Here is a 20,575-nt window from a genome sequence, read left to right on the forward strand (position 1 = left end):
TCTAATTAGGTAAGAAATAATTTAGTAACTAAAAAATTATAAGTTGCTTTACGAGATTGATACAATGGAAGAGTAAGGTAGGTATTTAGTTATATATTTAAAAATATAAAACCTACGATATTGTTCAAAACTTTAAACTTGGCAATTTTGAAAACATTTAAGTGACAAAATAATCAGAGCAATGAATATTTTGAGAAAGAGAAAATGATAAGTGCATGGAAATTTGTTAATACTTAGTTATACTTATAATATAGGAATATTTTATAGTGATCATCGAAAGGTAAAAATAAGACGGTCAGTTCTTTTATATTGTCTCCACCAAAGTTGTGTATGTGATCCAATTTTAGAGCTCCAAAAATTAAAGAAATTTTTAGTAACAAGTACATATTTTGTTTATACTTTTGTATCAACATCACAAAATATGTAATAGCGTCTATTCTTCTGTTACACGTCCATCGTTGACGATACTCATCTGTCAGTTCTATATTGTGTATAGGACATAGGTACCACATCTTCATAATTATTGAGAGTAATAATCAAACATATTTAGATAATGACAAATTTGAAATAATTGTTCTATAATTTAACTATAGAACATCTTTAAAAAATACAAATACCCATCTCATGACGAGAGTATTTTGTATAACCGCGTTTGCAAAACTTACTGATTTTGTAAATAAAAAGGTATCTAACCTGACTAACCAACAGAATATTGAGACTGTTAAAACATGTTATATATTGAATATTAAACACAAGTTTCGTAAAAAGTCGAATTAACTATTTCCAGTCTATATTTAAACATATGTTAACGACGAAAATTGGACGAATAAAAATATTAAAATTTGAAGAAATTGAAGAAATCTACATTATATATAGTAAATCTGAATATTTATTGAGATTCAAAATCAAAGATAAAAAAGTGGCGTCATTTGGGGGGGGGGGTGGCAACTTGGGCATTTGCCCTAATCTAACATTTACATCAACCTTAAGTCGGCACATTTAAAAATTATTAGAAGTCTTATTTTTAACTACTAAGGCCATTGTCATAAATCATAATATTGAATATTGATATTTTATAAAAAAAGATTTATTGTTAATTTTTTTATAGAAGTTTTTCAAAGAAGTATAATATATTATTAATCAAGATGTTTAGTATTTACATTATGTGACTAAGTACTGCCAACTACTTGTAAATCAATATTAAAAAGTGTCTATTTATGCCTATTAACTATTTATTATTTATTTACACATTATTTAATTATTCTATTTGACTTTCTAATTCTAATAAATATTTGACATAATTGTTTATATTTAATATTTCAAAATCCTGTGTGTGTGACGTTCATATACCTGAAGATTTTTTTTTAAGTGTGTTTTTATATGCTGACCTTTTGAAGGAAAACAATTTATTTGTTTGCGAGTAATCGCAATGAGGGAATGACCCCATACAGTTTCGAGGTGCACTCAAAATGCATTTGATTTTACCCAGTGACCTATTGTAGGTGGTTTCGCATAGCAAATCGAGGGATGTTTTCGTTTTGAACAGTTCGAGTAAACGTAGAGACCGAGTGACCCTATACGGTTTCGAGGCGCACTAAAAATGTATTTGATTTTACCCTGTGACCTATAGGTCATTGACTATTATTATATCGAAATATTTCGTATCTATATGACTATGTATAACCATATTACGTAAATATAGTTCTAGAATATTAAGATGTATTTGATGTAATTGATGTACTTACCTATTCAATCGCTAATTATTCTTGGCCATGTTCAAGTTACAATGGATAATGTATGTGAATAGTATACTGTATGGCAAGGGCGAGAAGTGAGTTATTTCAGTCGCAGCCGAAGGCTGTATTTCACCCAAGACTGAAATGAGTGAAATTGCCTTTCCGCGCGAGCCACACATACTATTTTTTGTCACGCCCCTACGTTCATCTGGATTAGGTTGTTGTTTATTACAAAAGAAACAGCCAGTAGCATATGCTTCTCGTAGTCAAACATCTAATAAAATACAGTGGGCACAAATAGAAAAAGAGATGACAGCAATACTATTTGCAGGTTATAAGTTTCATGAATATATTTATGGTTGACATGTACTAGTTCATAGTGATCATAAGCCATTGGTTTCTATTATGTTAAAAGACTTTGATAAAATTAAAAATAATCGTCTCAAAAGGATTAAGATTAAATTGGCTGTGTATGATATACATGTACAATATTTACCGGGCAAAAAGATGTTTATGGCAGATTATTTGTCTAGAGACTAAATTGATAGTTGTAAAGTAGATGATGAATCTATAAATGATTATGTACATTTAAAAAATACTAAAAATGTAGAATTTAGTAATGAAAAAATTGAAGAGTTTAAAAAAGAAACAATATCTGACCCGGTACTAGGTAAAGTTATAGAATATTATACATATGATTGGCCAGTTGATAAAACTAAACTTCCAAATTAAGATAAACTAAGATATTTTTGGAATAATAGAAATTATATAACTATAAACAATGGATTAGTACGCCCAAATGATAAAATAATCCATTGATTCTCAGAAAATTAATATTAAATCTTTTACATGAAACCCATTTGGGAATTAATAAAATAATAAAGCGAGCAAAAAAATTTTATTATTGGCTTAATATGGCAAAATATATCGAAAACTACATTAACAATTGTTACTTAAGTGCCAAATTTCAAAAAAAAAAAATAGTTAAGAAATATTAAAAAATCATGACTTACCTAAACGCTCATTTGAAAAAATTAGTACCTAGATATTGACATTGCTGATTTTGGTGCTAACTATTACCTTATAAGTTTTGACTATTACTCACGGTGGTTAGAAATCCTAAAAATTCAAGATAAGCCTGTGATTACTATTTTGGAATTCCAAATTTTTGTGTTTCGGATAATGTTCTATTTAATAGCTCCACTTTTAAACAATTTTCTATTGATTGGAATTTTAAAAGCATAACTACAAGCCCTGATTATCCGCAAAGTAATGGTTTAGCAGTGAAAGGTGTTGGCTAGCAAAAGATTTTATGAACAAATGTTTAGAGACAGGCCAAGATCTTGAATTGTATTTATTAAACTATAGGTCGTCATCAGTTGCTGGATTAAAATATTCACTTGCTAAAATATTAAATATTACAGAATCGAAAAATTAAAACTTAACTACCTGTAAATGAAAAAACTTTATTCCCCCAAATTACTAATAATTTGTTTAACCAAATGAAAGAAAACCAACTTAAACAACAACAGTATTATAATAAAGGAAATTAACTAAAAGAAAATATATTTCATATAGAAGATTCTGTACTGTGGCTTAAGAATAATGTTTGGGAAGTTGGTGTGATCGCTGGAAAGGCAAATACTCCTAGGTCGTATATTATACAGGATGTGAAAGGAAAACGATTCAGAAGAACTTCTGTACATTTAAAAATAAATAAAAGTAATATGATGATTGATTCAAATAAAAAAAGAGATGTTGGTAAAGGAAAAAGTGCAAGATGACATTAAGAAAACTAGATATGGTCGTTGATTAATAAACCAAAAAAATACCTAAATTAATTGACATTTTTTATTGTATAATTAACTGTATACTTATCATTATATTATTGTTAGTAGTATTATAAGAATCACTATTAATTATACTGCTAACTTTTAAGTATTAATATATAGCTAGTTCGTTATATGCACAATATTGTTTATTAATTATTTTAGTTCCGAAGAAGGGAGATGTTGTAAATTAATTTGATAATATTCATACCAATAAATTTATTATTATTATTAGCACTATGCTGTCAGAATTAGAGGTTAGGTATATAAATATATTATATCGTCGTTAATTCTAATATGCATCATCATGTGTGAAATGTCTCATTATGTGATTATACATAATGCCATTTTAATAAACATGTTCATATTCATAAGTATGTATTATTTCATCCAAATTGATGCACCTTAAAAATAAATAAAACATAGGTACGTAAACAAGTTATCGCCACAAGTTAATAAGTCGCCCATCCACAAATCAATCTAAAAATCATCCATCAATATTGTATATTATATGAGTACGAAATCATAGGTTGGTTCTAGAGTCAATAGACAATAACTAAACACCAAATTATATTCTTTATTATTCAAGTTCAGTATAATATATTTTTTAGATTTCTTCTATACAATAACAGTGTACGGTATAATAATAGTTGTGTATTCTATAGGTTTATAATAATATACCAACATAGAATCATATTGATACAGAAAAATATACACTTCATATTAGTATGCCTATTTAGTATATATAAATATTTATAAATGATAAAGATTAAAAATAAAGTTATCACAATAACAATGATAAAAATTTAAGAAATAAAATGACAAACACTTGGGTCCACTAAAAACTATTTTTCAAACGATAATATTATGTAGGTAAGTGTTTATGAAGTAATATAAGTATCTATTATTTTTAATAATAAAAAGTATTTTAATTCTATATAAATAAATAAAATAAAAAAGATACCTAAGTAATAGACGATAGTAAAATGTTTTAATGTCACGCAAAATTAATACACTAAATAGTTATAAATTATGCGGAAAATTGTCATACCACAAAAATAGTAAAAACTAGATAGAAAATGTTGTATAACGTATTTTGAAAAATACAACCAAACCCAACTTTGATCATATCGCGGTATCTATCAATATTTAAAAAAACCATAAGAATGATTTATTTAACAAAATACATTTATATATTAATTATATATTATAAAGAAGGTTAGTGGATTAATGTATGATGTTTTATACATTCTTATTAATTTTATTTAAAAAGTGATATTTAATAAGTATTTTCCCGAGTATGTGAAGTATAAAGTAATTGGTTTCTTCATTACTGTGCTACATTTTTTATATCGTCTTACTTATGATACATATAGGTAATCATGTTATAATAATAATTTTAACTAATAATAGGTAACTAACACTTATGACTTATAATAAAATATTGTAATAGTAACAACAATTATAATAGATATTAGATATGATTTTGAATTTGAAATATACGTGGTGTTAAAAATACCAATGAAGATAGAAAAATCTAAAATCGTTTATTTTAATTTTTCCATAAAAGAATAAATTCAAGTCGTTTTGGCATGTAATTTATATTTGAATAAAATCATTCACAAAATTATCTATTTGTGTATACGATAAACGACGTTGCTGTGATCATAGTAATATGAATTGGCAATTGTAATTCATGGTAAAATAGTCAAGAAGTTCCAATACTACTACTAGGTACTTAGTGACATTTTCAAAAATGTTCCTGGAGATAGGAAATCGATTTTATAATATATATTTTTAGAAGATATTTAAAATACAATGGTATTTATTTTAATGACTTATAATGATTAATTTTTAATAAATTGGTGGTCCTTGATGTATAGTATTAAAACTAATGTTACTTGGTAAACCTAAAAATATAATATTTAAAAACATATCTAGTGACATAAAATCCACAAGCTGGTCTCCACTCATCGTCATGTTGCTGAATAATGATTTGACGAGAGCTTAGGACACCTAGGAGACAGATCATTGATCGAGACTAAATAGGTAGCCTACACCCGTAATATAAGAATAGAGATCAGAAAATGTCATATACAATTACAACAATAAACATAAATCTAGGTATCATCTATTGAGTATAAAAGTACTAAATAATACACAGCTTGATAAATATCGAAATTGGTAATATATTGTCTTAAAAATATGATAAATCTTTAATCATGAAAAATCTATAGTGAAACTTTATATGTTCTTAATCAAATTATACATATATGTTCACTTATAAAAATTAGCGGTTAACAAATTAATAACGTTGAAGTATTTAAAAATAGCATTAGGAAAAGAATTTTTTTTAATTTGTGAAAAATAAAAATATGACTGTAAAGCTCCTCTCTCTAGAAACGTTGAAAATAAAATCACTTATTAATTTAACCTAAGAGCTGCCACTTTAGGTTGCAAACCCTAGCTTAACCTAACCTGACTATTTCTTACAAATAATGAAATATTAAAAAATAAGTGCACGTCTAAACACTTATAATAAAATATGTTGTGGTTAAAATGTCATGTGATGATAGAACACGTTTTTAAGTATAGATTTTACATAGTATAAAGCATAAATTATCAATACCATTGTTAACTAAACTCGTATTATTTTTTTTTATAATTAATTTAATACCAAAAACAAAGTCTGTGTAAAATAAGTCTTTACATTTGTTCACTTTTGATTGATTGTTGTTGATTTACATAAACTCGATTTATCTCATTCAAATATAAATTCAAAATTGAAATACTTTTAATGAATCTAATTAGATTATTAAGACTAATACTACTCTTCGTTAAGTACTCACTCTTTTTGTTATTATATTTTCACTATTCAACTGACTATAAATTCACCAATCATTACATCACAGGTGATATTACAACTTTCGTGTTGCAGCAAAACTTATTAATCGTCGTCATTATCATCATGCTCGCCATCTTCATCTTCTTCGTCATTCTCTTCTCCGTCGTAGTATTCGTTATCGCTGTCTTCACCTTCATCATCTTCTTCATCGTCTTCTTCTGTTTCGTCGTCATCATCTCTTTCTCTTCTCTTATTGGCGTTATTATTCTTGTTATTAATCTTATTAGGAATGGTTAAATTTCCCAAGTAGCCGTTAAGCCAACTGATATTTTTTGTTAAATTACCACCATAGGTGTCGCTAACCTGGATTTTTACTACTACCATGTCATTCTTGATACTGCTTTCTGAAATTTTCTGATTGCTATCAATATTGTGTCGACGGTATCTACCACCAGAACTACGATCACCGCCACCACTGTTTTCATTACTAGTACCAGAATTACTTTTATCGTTGTGTTGGTGCTCTTGGTGTTCATCATCCCATTGTTGCTGCTGTTGGCTCTCTGATTTTTCTTGGTCTCGATTACTGGTCCTCCATCTCCTTCTTCTCCGTTTTCGTAAACGCCGACTACGCGTCCTAATTCCTCGGCCTCGGTTTCCATCACCTACACTGGTAAAACATTCTGTGGCTAGATATTGTGTGACATGGCCGAAAATCGAGTGGAGTAATTGATGGTGATGGTCGATCGGAGAACCGTTTTCTACATCTGTAGCCATTCTAGAATTACTCAAGTCTGCGTCTGGCATCACTAGTTGTGAAATTCTTATAGCTCCAACGCGTGTAGGAAATCCACCAGTGGCTCGTCCTCCGGATGCTGTTGAATTATTATTTCGGCGTCCAATATTACTGACAGGTACGAATTGTTGCTGTTGTTGTTGCATAACTCCTCGAACTAGCATCATCGAGTTCTGTGGGTGTATTGTAGTGTCTGCCGTACCATGCATCACTAATAAATTTATTCCTTTCCCGGACGAAGATGGTGATAATGACGATTCATTAAATGAAGGTGTTAATGGTATTAAATCTGAACGGTCATATGACATCCAATTATCCCTGTCGTTTTCACCGTAATAGCCATAGTAACGTTCAGCAAATGCTGAAACTACAACACACCAACAATATTTTTAATATAACACACCACCCAAATACTATAAATATACATATAATACTCACCATATAAGCGCCATGAACACACAGGCGCCATAGTTACAGCACACTTGAACGAAGAGCGAATAGCCACAGGCTCCTTTCTATTTCCTTTGTCACCAGATTCATCACTTTTTTTCTCAATGGGCGCACCACCATAAATAGTTTGCCACAAAGCCATCCGAGTAGCCGCATATCCACCATAAATTGATGGTGGGGTTAAAGGGGATGTTGGTCCACCACCTAATAATGCTACTCTACTTGCATCTACGTATGGCAACCGTAATGCCTCAGTGTTTGCTTTAGTGTCACTGGTACTTCTTCGATCTCTACGACTTCTCTTACTACCATCATCCCTGTAAAAATTATCTCCTCGATTATCATCACCATAGTCACCATTATCTCCGTCATTGCTGTAGTAATAATAATAGTAATCTTCGTTGTCATTTTTGTCATCGTATTCTTCGTCTCCATCATAATAGTCATCGTCATCGCTATAATACCTTCTATTTGATTGTGAAGTCGGTGAAAACCATCTAGAACGGTCACGGCTGCCACTACCTCTTGGGCGATCTTCGCTGTAATATCCCTGACCACTGTCTTTAAAACTGTCACTGGTAGCGGTAGAGCTTGAAAGCAAGTACTCAACTGCTTCCAATTGATCGCGAAGGTCAGCAGTACCAAGAAGTCCACCTGGTCCAACATCGTCTTCGCTACTATCTTCTCCATATCCGTCATTAACATCCCCATAATTTAAGGCCAACAATGACTCATAACCTCGAGCCCACGTTCCTCGTCCTGTATCTATAACGGCCACCACGTACTCATTATTATTTGTATTGTCGTCGTTATTTTGATCGTAGTCATAAGAGTCATCATCGTAGTCGTCTGAATGTCCAGATGAATAATATCTATTTGACGGAGAACGGCGACCCCGACGTCCTCTTTGTCGTTGACGTTCATTCCCGCTGAATCTTGAGCCTGCTGAACTTCTACTACCAGCATTAGGTAGTGTTCTACCTAATGAACCTGAGCATAGTAATCCTGTCGTATAACCTAATCGATCAGAAAATCGATCAGTGATTGCCTGTGACCCCGGGTCTGAGTTCACTACTACAAGCATAGGATACAACTTTTTGAAACGATGTTGATGTGGTTTTTTGCGTGGTCGTCGTTGTCGTTTTGATCCATCTCCATTATCATTACTGTTATCATGTGTGGAAGATGAAGATGATGATGAGCGTCGTCGTCGCCGATGATTGTGCTTAGACGAAGAGCTGTCACTGGGTTTAGTAGTTGCTTCAGTATTAGTAATATCAACTTTATCAGAGTTACCAGATTTTCTGATATGATTTGACATAAATTCTGGGCGAGGGTCAGCCTCAGGATCATAAACTCCTAATGGTAGATACAATCTGACCTGCGCCACGGTCAAGGGATCTGAATCCGGACGTTTATTTGTCGAAAAATGTTGTTGATGGTCGCCACCATTGCTATAATAATCAGCTGCAGCAAGTGGATCATTAAAATGTAAGCCCCCTGATGTGGTCAATTTACGACCACCGGAAAGTCTTAACTGGAAAGTTCTGGTACCTGGTAGCAATACTCGATTTGTGTATTTGTCCTGTGAAATCCATGTCAAATGTTATAATATTTTATATATTGCCTGATAAAATAATCTTAAAGTATTACCTGTAGACGAGTGTTATTTTCAATAAGAGCAATTAACTCAAATGAGTAAGAGGAATCTTGAGGAATTTTCTGTGTGGTTAGTGGAACGTTATCTGTTTCATCACCATTGCCACTACCATCGCTGTTATCTTCAGCATTGTCAAATTCATCTAATATGATTCTGTGTAATGTCACGTACGGAACTGAAGGACCCAGACATACCAAAGCATAATGGCTTCCATCCCGGGAGAACTGGGCATCGAAGTATGTACAGTGTCTCAGCATACCACGATTTTGAATTTCTCGTTGCTGTTGTCGACGATTTCGCTGCTGACGGCGTTCTGCTTCTGCACGGAAATCATAAATTATAAATATGTTATCTCCATAATTGGGAGAATTTATTACCTTCCGCGGTGGCTGCCTCTTCTTCATTGTCTTCTTCTTCTTCCTTTAGATTTTCCCATCGTTCTCGCTGTTGTTGCCTCACCCGATCGTCTCGTGCCTCGTCCATTCGGTTCTGTTTTCCACCAAACTCACGACGCTCACGACGTCTTATGTTTCCAGTTAGACCTATATCACAGCTTAGACATATTGGCCTACTTCGATTGCTATGGCGGTAAGTTTTACGGAACTGTGGTTGGTGATAGTGTCCCATTCGATAACCTGCATCAGTGTTTATTGTAGATGAAGATGCCGCAGATGTAAACTTTACTGCGTACAAATGACGATGGTGAGGTGCGCCACGACCAGATGGTACCGCAAGAAAGTATCTACAAAATGTGACGAGGTAAATATATAATATTTAATGGCTAATAATATCTAATTAATTTTTCTCCAACTGTTAGTATTGTTTTTATTGATAATGTTGACCAATGGTTGAGTTTAAACGAGTTGTGCAATTTATTTTTTTATAGCGGATCTATTAATATATATAGTGTTAAAAAATATGTCATTATAAGACCTAATGAAACCTAGAATACCGAACAAGTATAATATACAAACGAATAGATATGACTATATTACATAATTGTCAAGAAATATTATTTTCACGGCTCACTTAAAATGCACTTATTTTTAGAATTGATCGTTAAGGTTTAGATTCTAACCATAAATCTATACCATAAAGGTTTATTAATTAGAATCTAATTTATAAACTTAAGAAATATATTTATTAGTAACTCACAAATAAATATAATAAAGAACTTACATCATATCAGTCCGTTGGTCCCATGCCAAAATCCTGACTACCGTCCAACTTTTAGTGACGACTTTGTTTTTTTTTTTGTCCCCTTTGTTGCTATCATTGTCGTCGTCAAATTCGCCAAACGTTAGTGGTGCTAACAACTTTTTTGTTATGTTTACAGCCACCACTTGCGCATAATACTTTCCAATTGATGACTGTGATCGGTTTTTAGAGTTTCGCTCACGTGATGACTGTGTGTGTTGTTTAACGGTCGGCCGTCGGAGACGCACTCCTCCTTCGCTATCTTGGTCCTCGCTATCGTTGCGCTCATCATCGCGTACCGGTGCAACACTAACATACCCTTGACCATCCGCCGCGAATACTGGCGCTCGGGGTGTTAGTTCTTTATCACCTGTTTCCCATCCTCTACGAACCAAAGCGGCCATGGAATACACAGCCCCAGTCCCAGTACTACCAAAACCAGCAATCCCCGCATATCCGTCATCGCCTACGAAATTTTCTCCTCCATCGTTAATGTTAGGTCCTCCTGACCACCAAGTGGTGGCTGACACCATGTGGTAGCTACCATCGCTGACACCACCCCCGGTCGATGGAACCCCACCACCTGCCCCGCCGACAGTGGCATCCACCCAACCACCATATCGCCCTCTCGGCAGTTCGTAGCTACCCGAGTTGACATATCCGTCTCGTCGCCGACGGCTATGGTGTCCGTTATGCTGATGTTGACCGCCATGTTTATGTTGACTGTGCTGATGCGGTTGACGGCGACGTCGGTGGTCTTCTTGGTACGAGGTTGATGCGTTGATACTGTTATTTTTTACTCCATGGACCGCTTCATGTGATGATTTCTGTAATCCGCTACCATTACGCCTGTATCGACGACGTGCGTGATCATTATTGAACGTTTCACTTGCTTGTCCTCCTCTTATTCCACTGCCACCGCCAACAGCTCCCACCGCATTAATTACTTGGGTCTATCACATAAAAATCATATCCCTTTATAAATACTCTCTAGGTAGTGTGTAAAACAATACATCAGTATACAACTAAGTATTGATTTATGTACCTCTTGACACATCCACAAGGGTGATTTGCATAGCGTCGTCACGCTTGTGTTTTGTGCACGGTTCAGCCATACGACACATACTTCGGCTGCAGAAGCACCCGATTTGTCATCGTCGATCTCGTGACTTCCACTTCCACCACCGACGCCTCCGTCGTTCACCCATTGAACTGCCGTGAAATAGTAATCGCTGTCGTGTATGAAATTTAGTTTATTATAGATGCTTCATCAAATATCAAATATTTATATTTGTATCAATACTCACTCTGTATATTGAAAAATTGGTGGTGGTGTCAAGGTGCGTATTTTTGGTTGTATTTGCGGATTTTCTAATTGATCAAGATTTACAATCACTGATAAAGTGATGACAGGATTTGGCGTGTTTGCCTAGTTACAATAAAATTTACGATTAATAATTATTATATTATTAACTTATTTATTTCTAATGTTTTTCTTAAAATGTATGACTTACTTTTGGATATTTAAGAGTTCTTATACGCGGGTACAAATAATAATCAGATGTGCCACCATCTTCCGCCATTCCTGATGTTTCCATAGGTTTTGAATTACGCCTTAAACGCCTCCTGCGTCGTTTCAGTTTTCGCTGTTTAGAATGTTTTTCGGTATCGCTGTCATCGACGTGATCGTGTTGTCGTCCGCTCTTCGTATAAACTGAATACTTATATTCTCCCACTCGACGATCATCAAACGTTGCGTACATCAAATATCGTCCGGATGATGCCCATATAGCTGGGGACCTCTTTAATATCTCCACTGTATCGATAATAATATATATATTTAATATTTGTATTTAAAAATTTTCCAAATATAATATCTTACTTTCATACAGATAATCAGCTATACCATTGCTCACAACCCCAGCAGCTGTAACCGATCCACCGGATCCGGACGTGGTGATTCTACGCACTGGACCGTGAGGCCACGGCTTCCATATTATATTTTGAGGAGACGTGTTGTTGTCATCACCATTGTCGTATTTTTCGTTCAGTGATGGAGTGGAAAGTGGCGTAGACGAGGAATTAGTGATGTTTGGTGTCTGAGAATCCATTGTGACATTATTTTTTCCAATATTGGTACCATTGGTTGATGTTGATATTTTCATTGACCATGGGACGTAGAACACATCGTACCGATACACGACGATCAATGCCATTGACTCTGCACTTTTCTCGGTTGTTGTCGAAATCTTGTGCCACTGAGCGTGCATCAAATGTGGTTGTTGATCAGTAGAAGTGGTTTCGTTTCCATAATTCCCATGATTTTCCAACGTTATGGGAGTCATTTGTCTGCAACAATAAATACAATGATTATCATATTTTCCTTCATGAGTTAAAATTGAATATACTTAAATCTCCAAATTACTAAGTATTGTGTCTTAATAAGAGCTTAAACTTGTAGCAAGCATTTTTATAAAAAATAAAAAAAAAATGAAATACTTTTTCCAGTATGTGTGTCAACTTATTTATTTTTCTTAAAAGATAATTAATATTGTAAAAAAATTAAATCTAGAACTATTTAGTGAGAAATTGAATTTTAATATTAATATTAATAATTTAAAAATATTGTTATTTAAATTATTGTAGTTTTTTTGTACCTATATCTAGATAATCTATTTAAAAAAATGTTATTAGATATAAGCAACCATATTTCTTAACATTTTTCTGTCAAAAATAAAAAAAAATATACAATAAAAAATGTTATAATGTAGTATGGTTAAAATGTGCTGTTAAACTGCTAAAGATTACATCTAGATTTTATTTGGTAATAATTTTGGAATTCAAATTTAAAAACCTTTAGACTCTATCATAAATAATAATTTATGCAATAAGTATTTTTATATAAATACTTAACGCAAGGCAGTGCTTAACAACTATACGTATCCGGAATGATACTAACCTGGTTGACACAGTGTATACCGTATAACGAGCCGTTTTAGAATATCTGAACAACTATATAGAAATGGATAGGTAATTAGAAATGTTAATTGTTTATTATTATTTTGAACGTGTAAGTATTACTTTTTTTGCCTGATGACCTATGAGCACGTGGTTACGGTCGGGTGATAGTTCGAATGACACCAGAGGACCTTTTAATTTCTAAAAGAAAAATAATTCACGTTTCATAAAACATTATTCATGTTTATGTTACTAAACTATAATGTTATAATAGGTTTAGGTACCTGCAAAGTTTTTTTAGACATTATGCGGTGAGTAGTCTGCGTAATACCGTCTGCCATAATTTCCATAATGGCTAAGTCGCCAGAGCCGGTCACGTAAAATATCTCAGTACCAGAAATCCACGTTCCGTTGAATACTTTTATGTTAGCAGAGTCTGATAGTATATCCGATAAACGTAATGTTCTCATACCTCGGTGACGCCACCAAAATTCATCGTTAGCCCGTTGGTTGTAATAGTAGTCCGAACCAGTTCTGTCACCGTTATCTAAATCCGAGTACGAGTCCGACAATTCTTCTGGTTGAGGTGGAGTCAATAAGACTACGGACGTTACTATCATAGCTAAAACCGCGACGATCACCATTAGCGCGATGAGTATCCCACGCCAGTTTCGTCGCTGTTGGGCCGAACTCATCACAAGATCCTAAAAAGTCGACAAAATAAATTGTTTTAACTTCATATTTTACATTTTGAACGAAACAATAAATGTATTTTTACAATCAATTTTATTTTCTGTGATTTGTTTTGTATGGTAAAAAAAATGTTATCTATTCGATTGTTGATTTCTATCGTAATTTAACGATAATTTATAAGGTATATCTGCCTATTACCTACAGTTATCGGTTATTATATTTATTTATACATATATTTTAAAGATTTTTTCCGTGATATTTTCGTAGGAAAAAATAATGAATAGGTACTTATTGAAATGTGAAGAACTGAATTGAAGTGTAGTTTCAACAATTTCCCAATAAATGTTATATTGCTGTTATTCGTGGAAAATGTATCACTCAAAATGTTTTATGTCTTATAAATATAAATATAAATGATAAATACTCCACAAAATGATAAATAACTCTTAGTACCTATATAGGTATTGATATTATACATAATATATTTTATACTTTCTTAAATCAATACAATTGACTATAAAGTTATTCGTTTTGTTCCTACTGTTAAATAACACATTTTATTATCAGTTTTAGCATTGCTTATTTGCGTATGAGTGTATGACAATCAATAATTGTTTGTATTATACATAATATATTCAATCATTATATTATAATTTAATCCTTCGTTTTAGAATATTACTATTATAATTATTATTTTGAAGCAAAATGTAATACGTTTGGTGTATTTTATAGCTTCTATATGTTCGTTTTATATAACTATTATTTATATTTTAAAGGCGAGAAAAAACTTTCTCCGGGATTCTATATGCTTTATCTTAATATGATAATAATATTCAGTATTTTTAATTTCAAGATCTTCGTAAAAAAAAAAAATGAAATATTATTTTTTAATAACGGACGTTAAACGTTGAAACAGTGTAGTATAGTATTATGTGCTATCAGCCATTTTCAAATAGTAATATAAGAAACTAATATTGATAATTGATTAATCATAGGATATTTTAGATATTATATTACTTTTTTGAGGAATTCAAAAGTGATTCTACTATTCATCATAATATGTAATGACGTTTTTTATTTCTTAATTGCTTTACTATGTTGGTTCAAAATTATGGTTTCGTATTTCATCAGTCATGAATCAATATTTTTTAATCAAAAAATAAATTAATAAATATATATAAGGATGGCCTTATACATATATCTATAATATGTTTTTTTCAAGGTTTTATTTTGTATATTGTATCCATTTAATTATATTATGTTAAAATAAAATATCAAAACGACGTATCAAGTTTACAAGTGCCAAAAAAGAAACCAATTAAATAATTAACTGTATAATATTACATGAAAATAATTTCTTGACAAATATATACGTACATATCATTTTTACTTGATAAGAAAATATATATATGGCTACGTATTGATAATGCCTTTAGCCATTATAATGTATTGATATAATGATATCACTGTCCTGTGCAGAGAGGTGCGCGTGTATAATGTGGTTTTCGTGAAAATGGTATATTTTCAACTATCGATTTTTAACCCATATAGTCTACTGACTTTTATATAGTAGTCACATAAGTAAACCTATTACCCACCTAAAAAAATATTACCAATTATATGTTAATGTATCATGGTTACATGTCACGTACTCACGTCAATATAGTATTTCAATACCGTTAAAATATATTGCCCGCATCATGTTATACTTTATATACTATATTGTCGACCACCAGTATACCTACCTATATATATATATATATATATATATCTATTATAATATAAATATAATCATCCATCTGGCTACCTATTATTTCTCAAAGACCAAAAAAGAAAAGCTTATACAATCAATATCGTCTAAACATATTTTATTTTTCTATGTTTTACTCCACCTCGTTAAACGTTGTTACCATAATACCATATATCGTTTTCCAGCCTGTCGTCTTCGACTTATGTATCGAATTTTATTATTGTTATTATTATCAGTGACAGTTTTACGAGTGGTGGGTGGTCGCCCCCTGGCATGTGCAACTGTGTAAATACGCATTAACTCAAATAGTCATCACTCATCATGGCCATCATAATACAAAACAGTTATATTAAAAATAAAAATAATTTGATATATTGCTATAAAGTTTACATATAGCACTTAAAATTATTTTTCATGTAGGTATACCTATAATCTATAATATATAAACAGAAAAAAAGTGAGATGTGTTGTATGTGTACGTGCAATATTTACACCTCCCTCATATTGGGACATGTACCTAGAGAACCACCCATGATGGTTATATAGACTGAAATAATTATGTATGCATAATGCATAAATAAGTGTCTAGTAAAGTTGTGTACCTGTTTACTGCGCATCATGGTGCATGATGAGAATTTTGTGTGTCACATTAGCAAAACGAACCGATTTCGTAAATAAAGATTTATTTTTGCATCTCAAAGCATATTGAGACGGTAAAGCATGTTGTGTAATGTATTGAATATTTAATACAAGTTTCGTAAAAATTCGAATTAACTATATCTGCAGTCTATATTATAACACATTTTAATGATTCAGAACTAAAATGTGGGACGAATAAAACTATTACAATTTGAAAAAATTCAAAAGTAAAGATAAAAAACACCTGTAATATAAAAAAAACCGTGTCATTTACCACAAGTCATCAAATTGTTTTTTGCTATTCAAGTTGAGAGGATACCTCATGATCAAAAAGAAAAAAACCTATCGTTGATGGATTCAAAATACGAAGAAAGACCGGGCGTTTAACATTTTTTTTTATCATATCGGCGCATTTACGTGTTTTGCGTATAATATTTTTGGTGCTATATAATATTATATTATATTAATGGCCCTTCCAGCCGGCATCGCGTATTCAACACATACTACGTTTCTCAGCTACTGCAGTGCATATATTACGTATTAAATAACATCGTCACCAATATAACGTAACGATTCCGTGTGCGGACTCGTGGCTTAGGTGTAATATTAATACTATTATAATTATTATTAATTATTATTATCTATTGTCGTTATTGTGTTATCGTGCGTTATTTTACCTCGTCGTCGAAATGGTCGCCCATGCCGGGACGTTGTCGGTATTCGGTCGCCATGGCCGCCGATCGGACCGGTGCGCAGTGGTGGCGGTGGTCGTTCGCGCTCAACGAATAATATCAATGGAACGCGACGACGCCGCGTACCGTTTACCCGGCGCGGTCAGCATCGTTGTGTTTACGGCCGTGTCGATCGTACGTCTGTGTGTTTCGGACTCGCGGCTGACGGTGACGCACGACCACGGCGGCGGCACTGTTTGTCGCAATAATGTCCGACAGCGCCACCAGCACTTCGATTCGGCCGTAGGGCACTGTGCGCGCCCGACAGAAAGAGGAGACAGCGAGAGAGAGAGAGAGAGAGAGAGAGAGAGATAACAGGATGCTGCTTGTTTACGCATCGGAGACGCGGAGCGAACGCCGGAGAGGGATGACGAGCGTAAAGCGCATCGGGCGGCGTACAGTGTGAGGCGAGCGCAGAGCGCCGACGTGACGACGACGCGCCACCGCCGGCGGCGGCGAGCGCCCTAAATATAGATTTTACGTATTTCACTGCGCGCCGTACGCGATCCTCGCAACGACAGCGACGTGTGTCCTGCGTCGGCACGATAATGTTATTAGGATTTACTACCTGTATACCGCAAATAATAATAATAATAATACCATTTACCTGTAATGCGCTGTCGTCGTGAGATAATTTATACATAGCTATTATAATAGTAGTACCGCTAGTACCTAGACATCGTTTTTTACGATTTATCCGTGTGGAGTAAGTGTTACGACGATGATTTTCGGACGCCAAAAGTGCAATACGCCATAAACACGCGACTTTAACAGGAAGGCTGTTGTAAATTTTTGAATTTTTCTGTCATACCATCGTTATTACGACGTCGTATTTAAAGATGTCACTAGTTATTTACCCGTTAGGGAGGTACCCAGCTCGATTTTCCTTCTTTATAATACATACATATATATATATAAAATAGTTATTGTAGTTATTGACGACATGCACACGATTTATAAGCACGTAGTTGGTATAATAATAAAAACTGTTAATTTATTGTTGACTATATACTACATACAGGTATAATAATTTTAAATAAAAATACACATATATTATAGTATAAATAAGACATATGCTATAGAGTATAGACATAGATAAAATTAATAAAATATGAATTTACATAAATATAATATAATATATAATATAATAATTACGCGTCCGTACACGTAATCACATAATGTATATGCGTGTGTTTTATGTTTGTGTCCAAACATATATTTCTTAAAATGTACGTCGTATTTGTATGATGCATATGTACTTATGTGCATGATATATTATGTAGTTATATTAAACATATAATAATTCGCATAACAGTCCAATTATAAAAGTAGAAATTATGGTGGTTTTAATACTTGGCAAAAAGATAAAATCGACATTCGACACTGTAAATCACATATGGTGCCCTCAGATGGGCTAATAAAACAATTTAAAAAAGTAATTGATGTACAACTTCCTGGTTCTTAGCCATTAATTTACACCACCTAGAGGCTTTCCTTTGATTTTGTTCTTACAATTTAGCATATTAATTGTATTTTACGAACATATTTATTAGTTACAATTAATAAATGTCTAATATAATAAATTATAAAAATATTCTATTATATTTTTTACATACTTAAAAAAATAATAAATACATTTATTATAATAATAATTGTTTTTTTTATTTTTATAAAAGTACTTAATTTTAATAGTTTTAATAACAATTAATTATAAACAATTTTATAATAAAAGAAAATATGAAGCACAATTGATTTTTGGTAAGTATTTGAGGGAATGAGGAATATAAAAAAATAATTTTAATTTGTCAAATTAATGTTTAAATTGTACTTAATATCTTTCATTATAAGCTTTGTTAATAGTTTAGTTTAGTATATCTAATATCTATATTTTGATTTGAAGAGCTAATTACTTTGATTTTCAGTCAAGTAATGAATTAATATTGTTTAATTCAATACAATTATTAATATAACTTAATGTTTAAATTGAATTGATTTAAATCTATGATTAAATTATCATATTTCTGAGCATTAGCCAAAATATATGCCATGATAGTTTATAAAAACTTTAATTGGATTTATTGGTCCTGAGATCGCATCAATATTTATGCTAATCTCGGAATAGTTTTAAAATGAATTAATAATCGAATATTAAATATGAATGGAGTAATTGTTTATTATCTACTTGTACTTCAATTAAATGAAAGTTTTTTAATTTAAATATTTAATTAATTAGTAGTAAATTTGTTATAATTCAAATTCAATGTTTGAAAAAATCTGAATATTTATAGGATAAAAATTATTAATAATATCCAAAAATCGTAATTGTTGAGATAGAATATTTAATTTCACATAGTACCTATGTAATAAATGTATTGAAGGTATTAAAAAAGGCAATACAAATAATCAAAATAAAAGAAATTGCAGTTGTTTAATTAATAAATTTTAAATTTGATTGTTTTTTTTTTCAAAAAATCTTAATACGAATACATAAATATTATTATATAGGTATATAATGGTTGATATATCGATATAAATAAACAAATAAATATAATAATAATAAAATTATGTTATAATAATATCATGGGAATAAGAAAATAAGAATTAACTATTCCATCAATGCTAGTAGAAATCTTGGTTTAGTTGGTTTATATCGTGTTATAATTTCTAAAAAAAACTAAGGTATATTCATTATAAATTAATTTTAAGTTCAACGTGTATAAATTATTCTACCATAACAAAAAAATAATTAATAATTAAATACCTATAATTTTGAATATGAATTTTTTAAAGGAAGTAAATCATGAATTAATCCAATATAATTTCTTATATTTAATTTTAAAAATGTTTTTATTTTTTTATTTGAGGGCAATATGGATTTTGCTAGGGCTCATAAATATCGCTAAATCACTAACAAAACACTCCATTTCATATTTGAAAATAAAAATATGTTGAATTATTAATTGATAGGTTTAATTCCTAAATTTTGTTAGGACTCCTTTCGTATAGGGGAATGTATACAATTTTGCGTCAGCAATGACACACACTATTTCAAATGCAATTAATGTGTTTGGTCTTCGCCAATTCTCCAGGTGTTTAGAGAGAGCACACCCAATATTAACATATAGAAATTTAAATAACAGTGTACAATCCAACAATAAAAATTATATCAATTATTTTACCAGATAGTTCTAATTTCTATACTTATATGTAACATTTTATTTTTTAATATCATACGAATAAAACATTTTATTAGATTACCTACCTATATAATTTTTATTTTTTTCCGACTCG

At 31.7% G+C, this 20,575-nt stretch overlaps 1 protein-coding gene across 1 annotated transcript; it reads right to left on the reverse strand.

Moving 5' to 3' along the window:
• Positions 1-4,122: 4,122 nt before the first annotated feature.
• LOC132928010 (uncharacterized) lies at positions 4,123-17,580 on the reverse strand. The gene is made up of 13 exons (XM_060992571.1): positions 17,231-17,580; positions 13,756-14,175; positions 13,595-13,672; positions 13,473-13,525; positions 12,396-12,862; positions 12,028-12,329; positions 11,821-11,942; positions 11,559-11,745; positions 10,496-11,466; positions 9,694-10,058; positions 9,310-9,635; positions 7,645-9,241; positions 4,123-7,573 (listed from the first exon to the last, which is right to left on the reverse strand). The coding sequence occupies exons 1-13, from the start codon at positions 17,282-17,284 to the stop codon at positions 6,513-6,515; spliced, it is 6,003 nt and encodes a 2,000-aa protein (XP_060848554.1). The 5' UTR covers positions 17,285-17,580; the 3' UTR covers positions 4,123-6,512.
• Positions 17,581-20,575: the final 2,995 nt, after the last annotated feature.

Source organism: Rhopalosiphum padi, chromosome 3 (genome assembly GCF_020882245.1).
Source record: "Rhopalosiphum padi isolate XX-2018 chromosome 3, ASM2088224v1, whole genome shotgun sequence".
NCBI lineage: Eukaryota > Metazoa > Arthropoda > Insecta > Hemiptera > Aphididae > Rhopalosiphum > Rhopalosiphum padi.

Excerpts from the sequence above, each read along its gene's own strand:
- LOC132928010 (XM_060992571.1), bottom strand. The coding sequence starts at position 17,284 with ATGGCGACCGAATACCGACAACGTCCCGGCATGGGCGACCATTTCGAC. Across the intron at positions 12,330-12,395 it reads AGCTGATTATCTGTATGAAA|TGGAGATATTAAAGAGGTCC; the intron begins GTAAGATATTAT and ends TTATCGATACAG. Across the intron at positions 7,574-7,644 it reads GTGTTCATGGCGCTTATATG|TTTCAGCATTTGCTGAACGT; the intron begins GTGAGTATTATA and ends GGTGTGTTGTAG.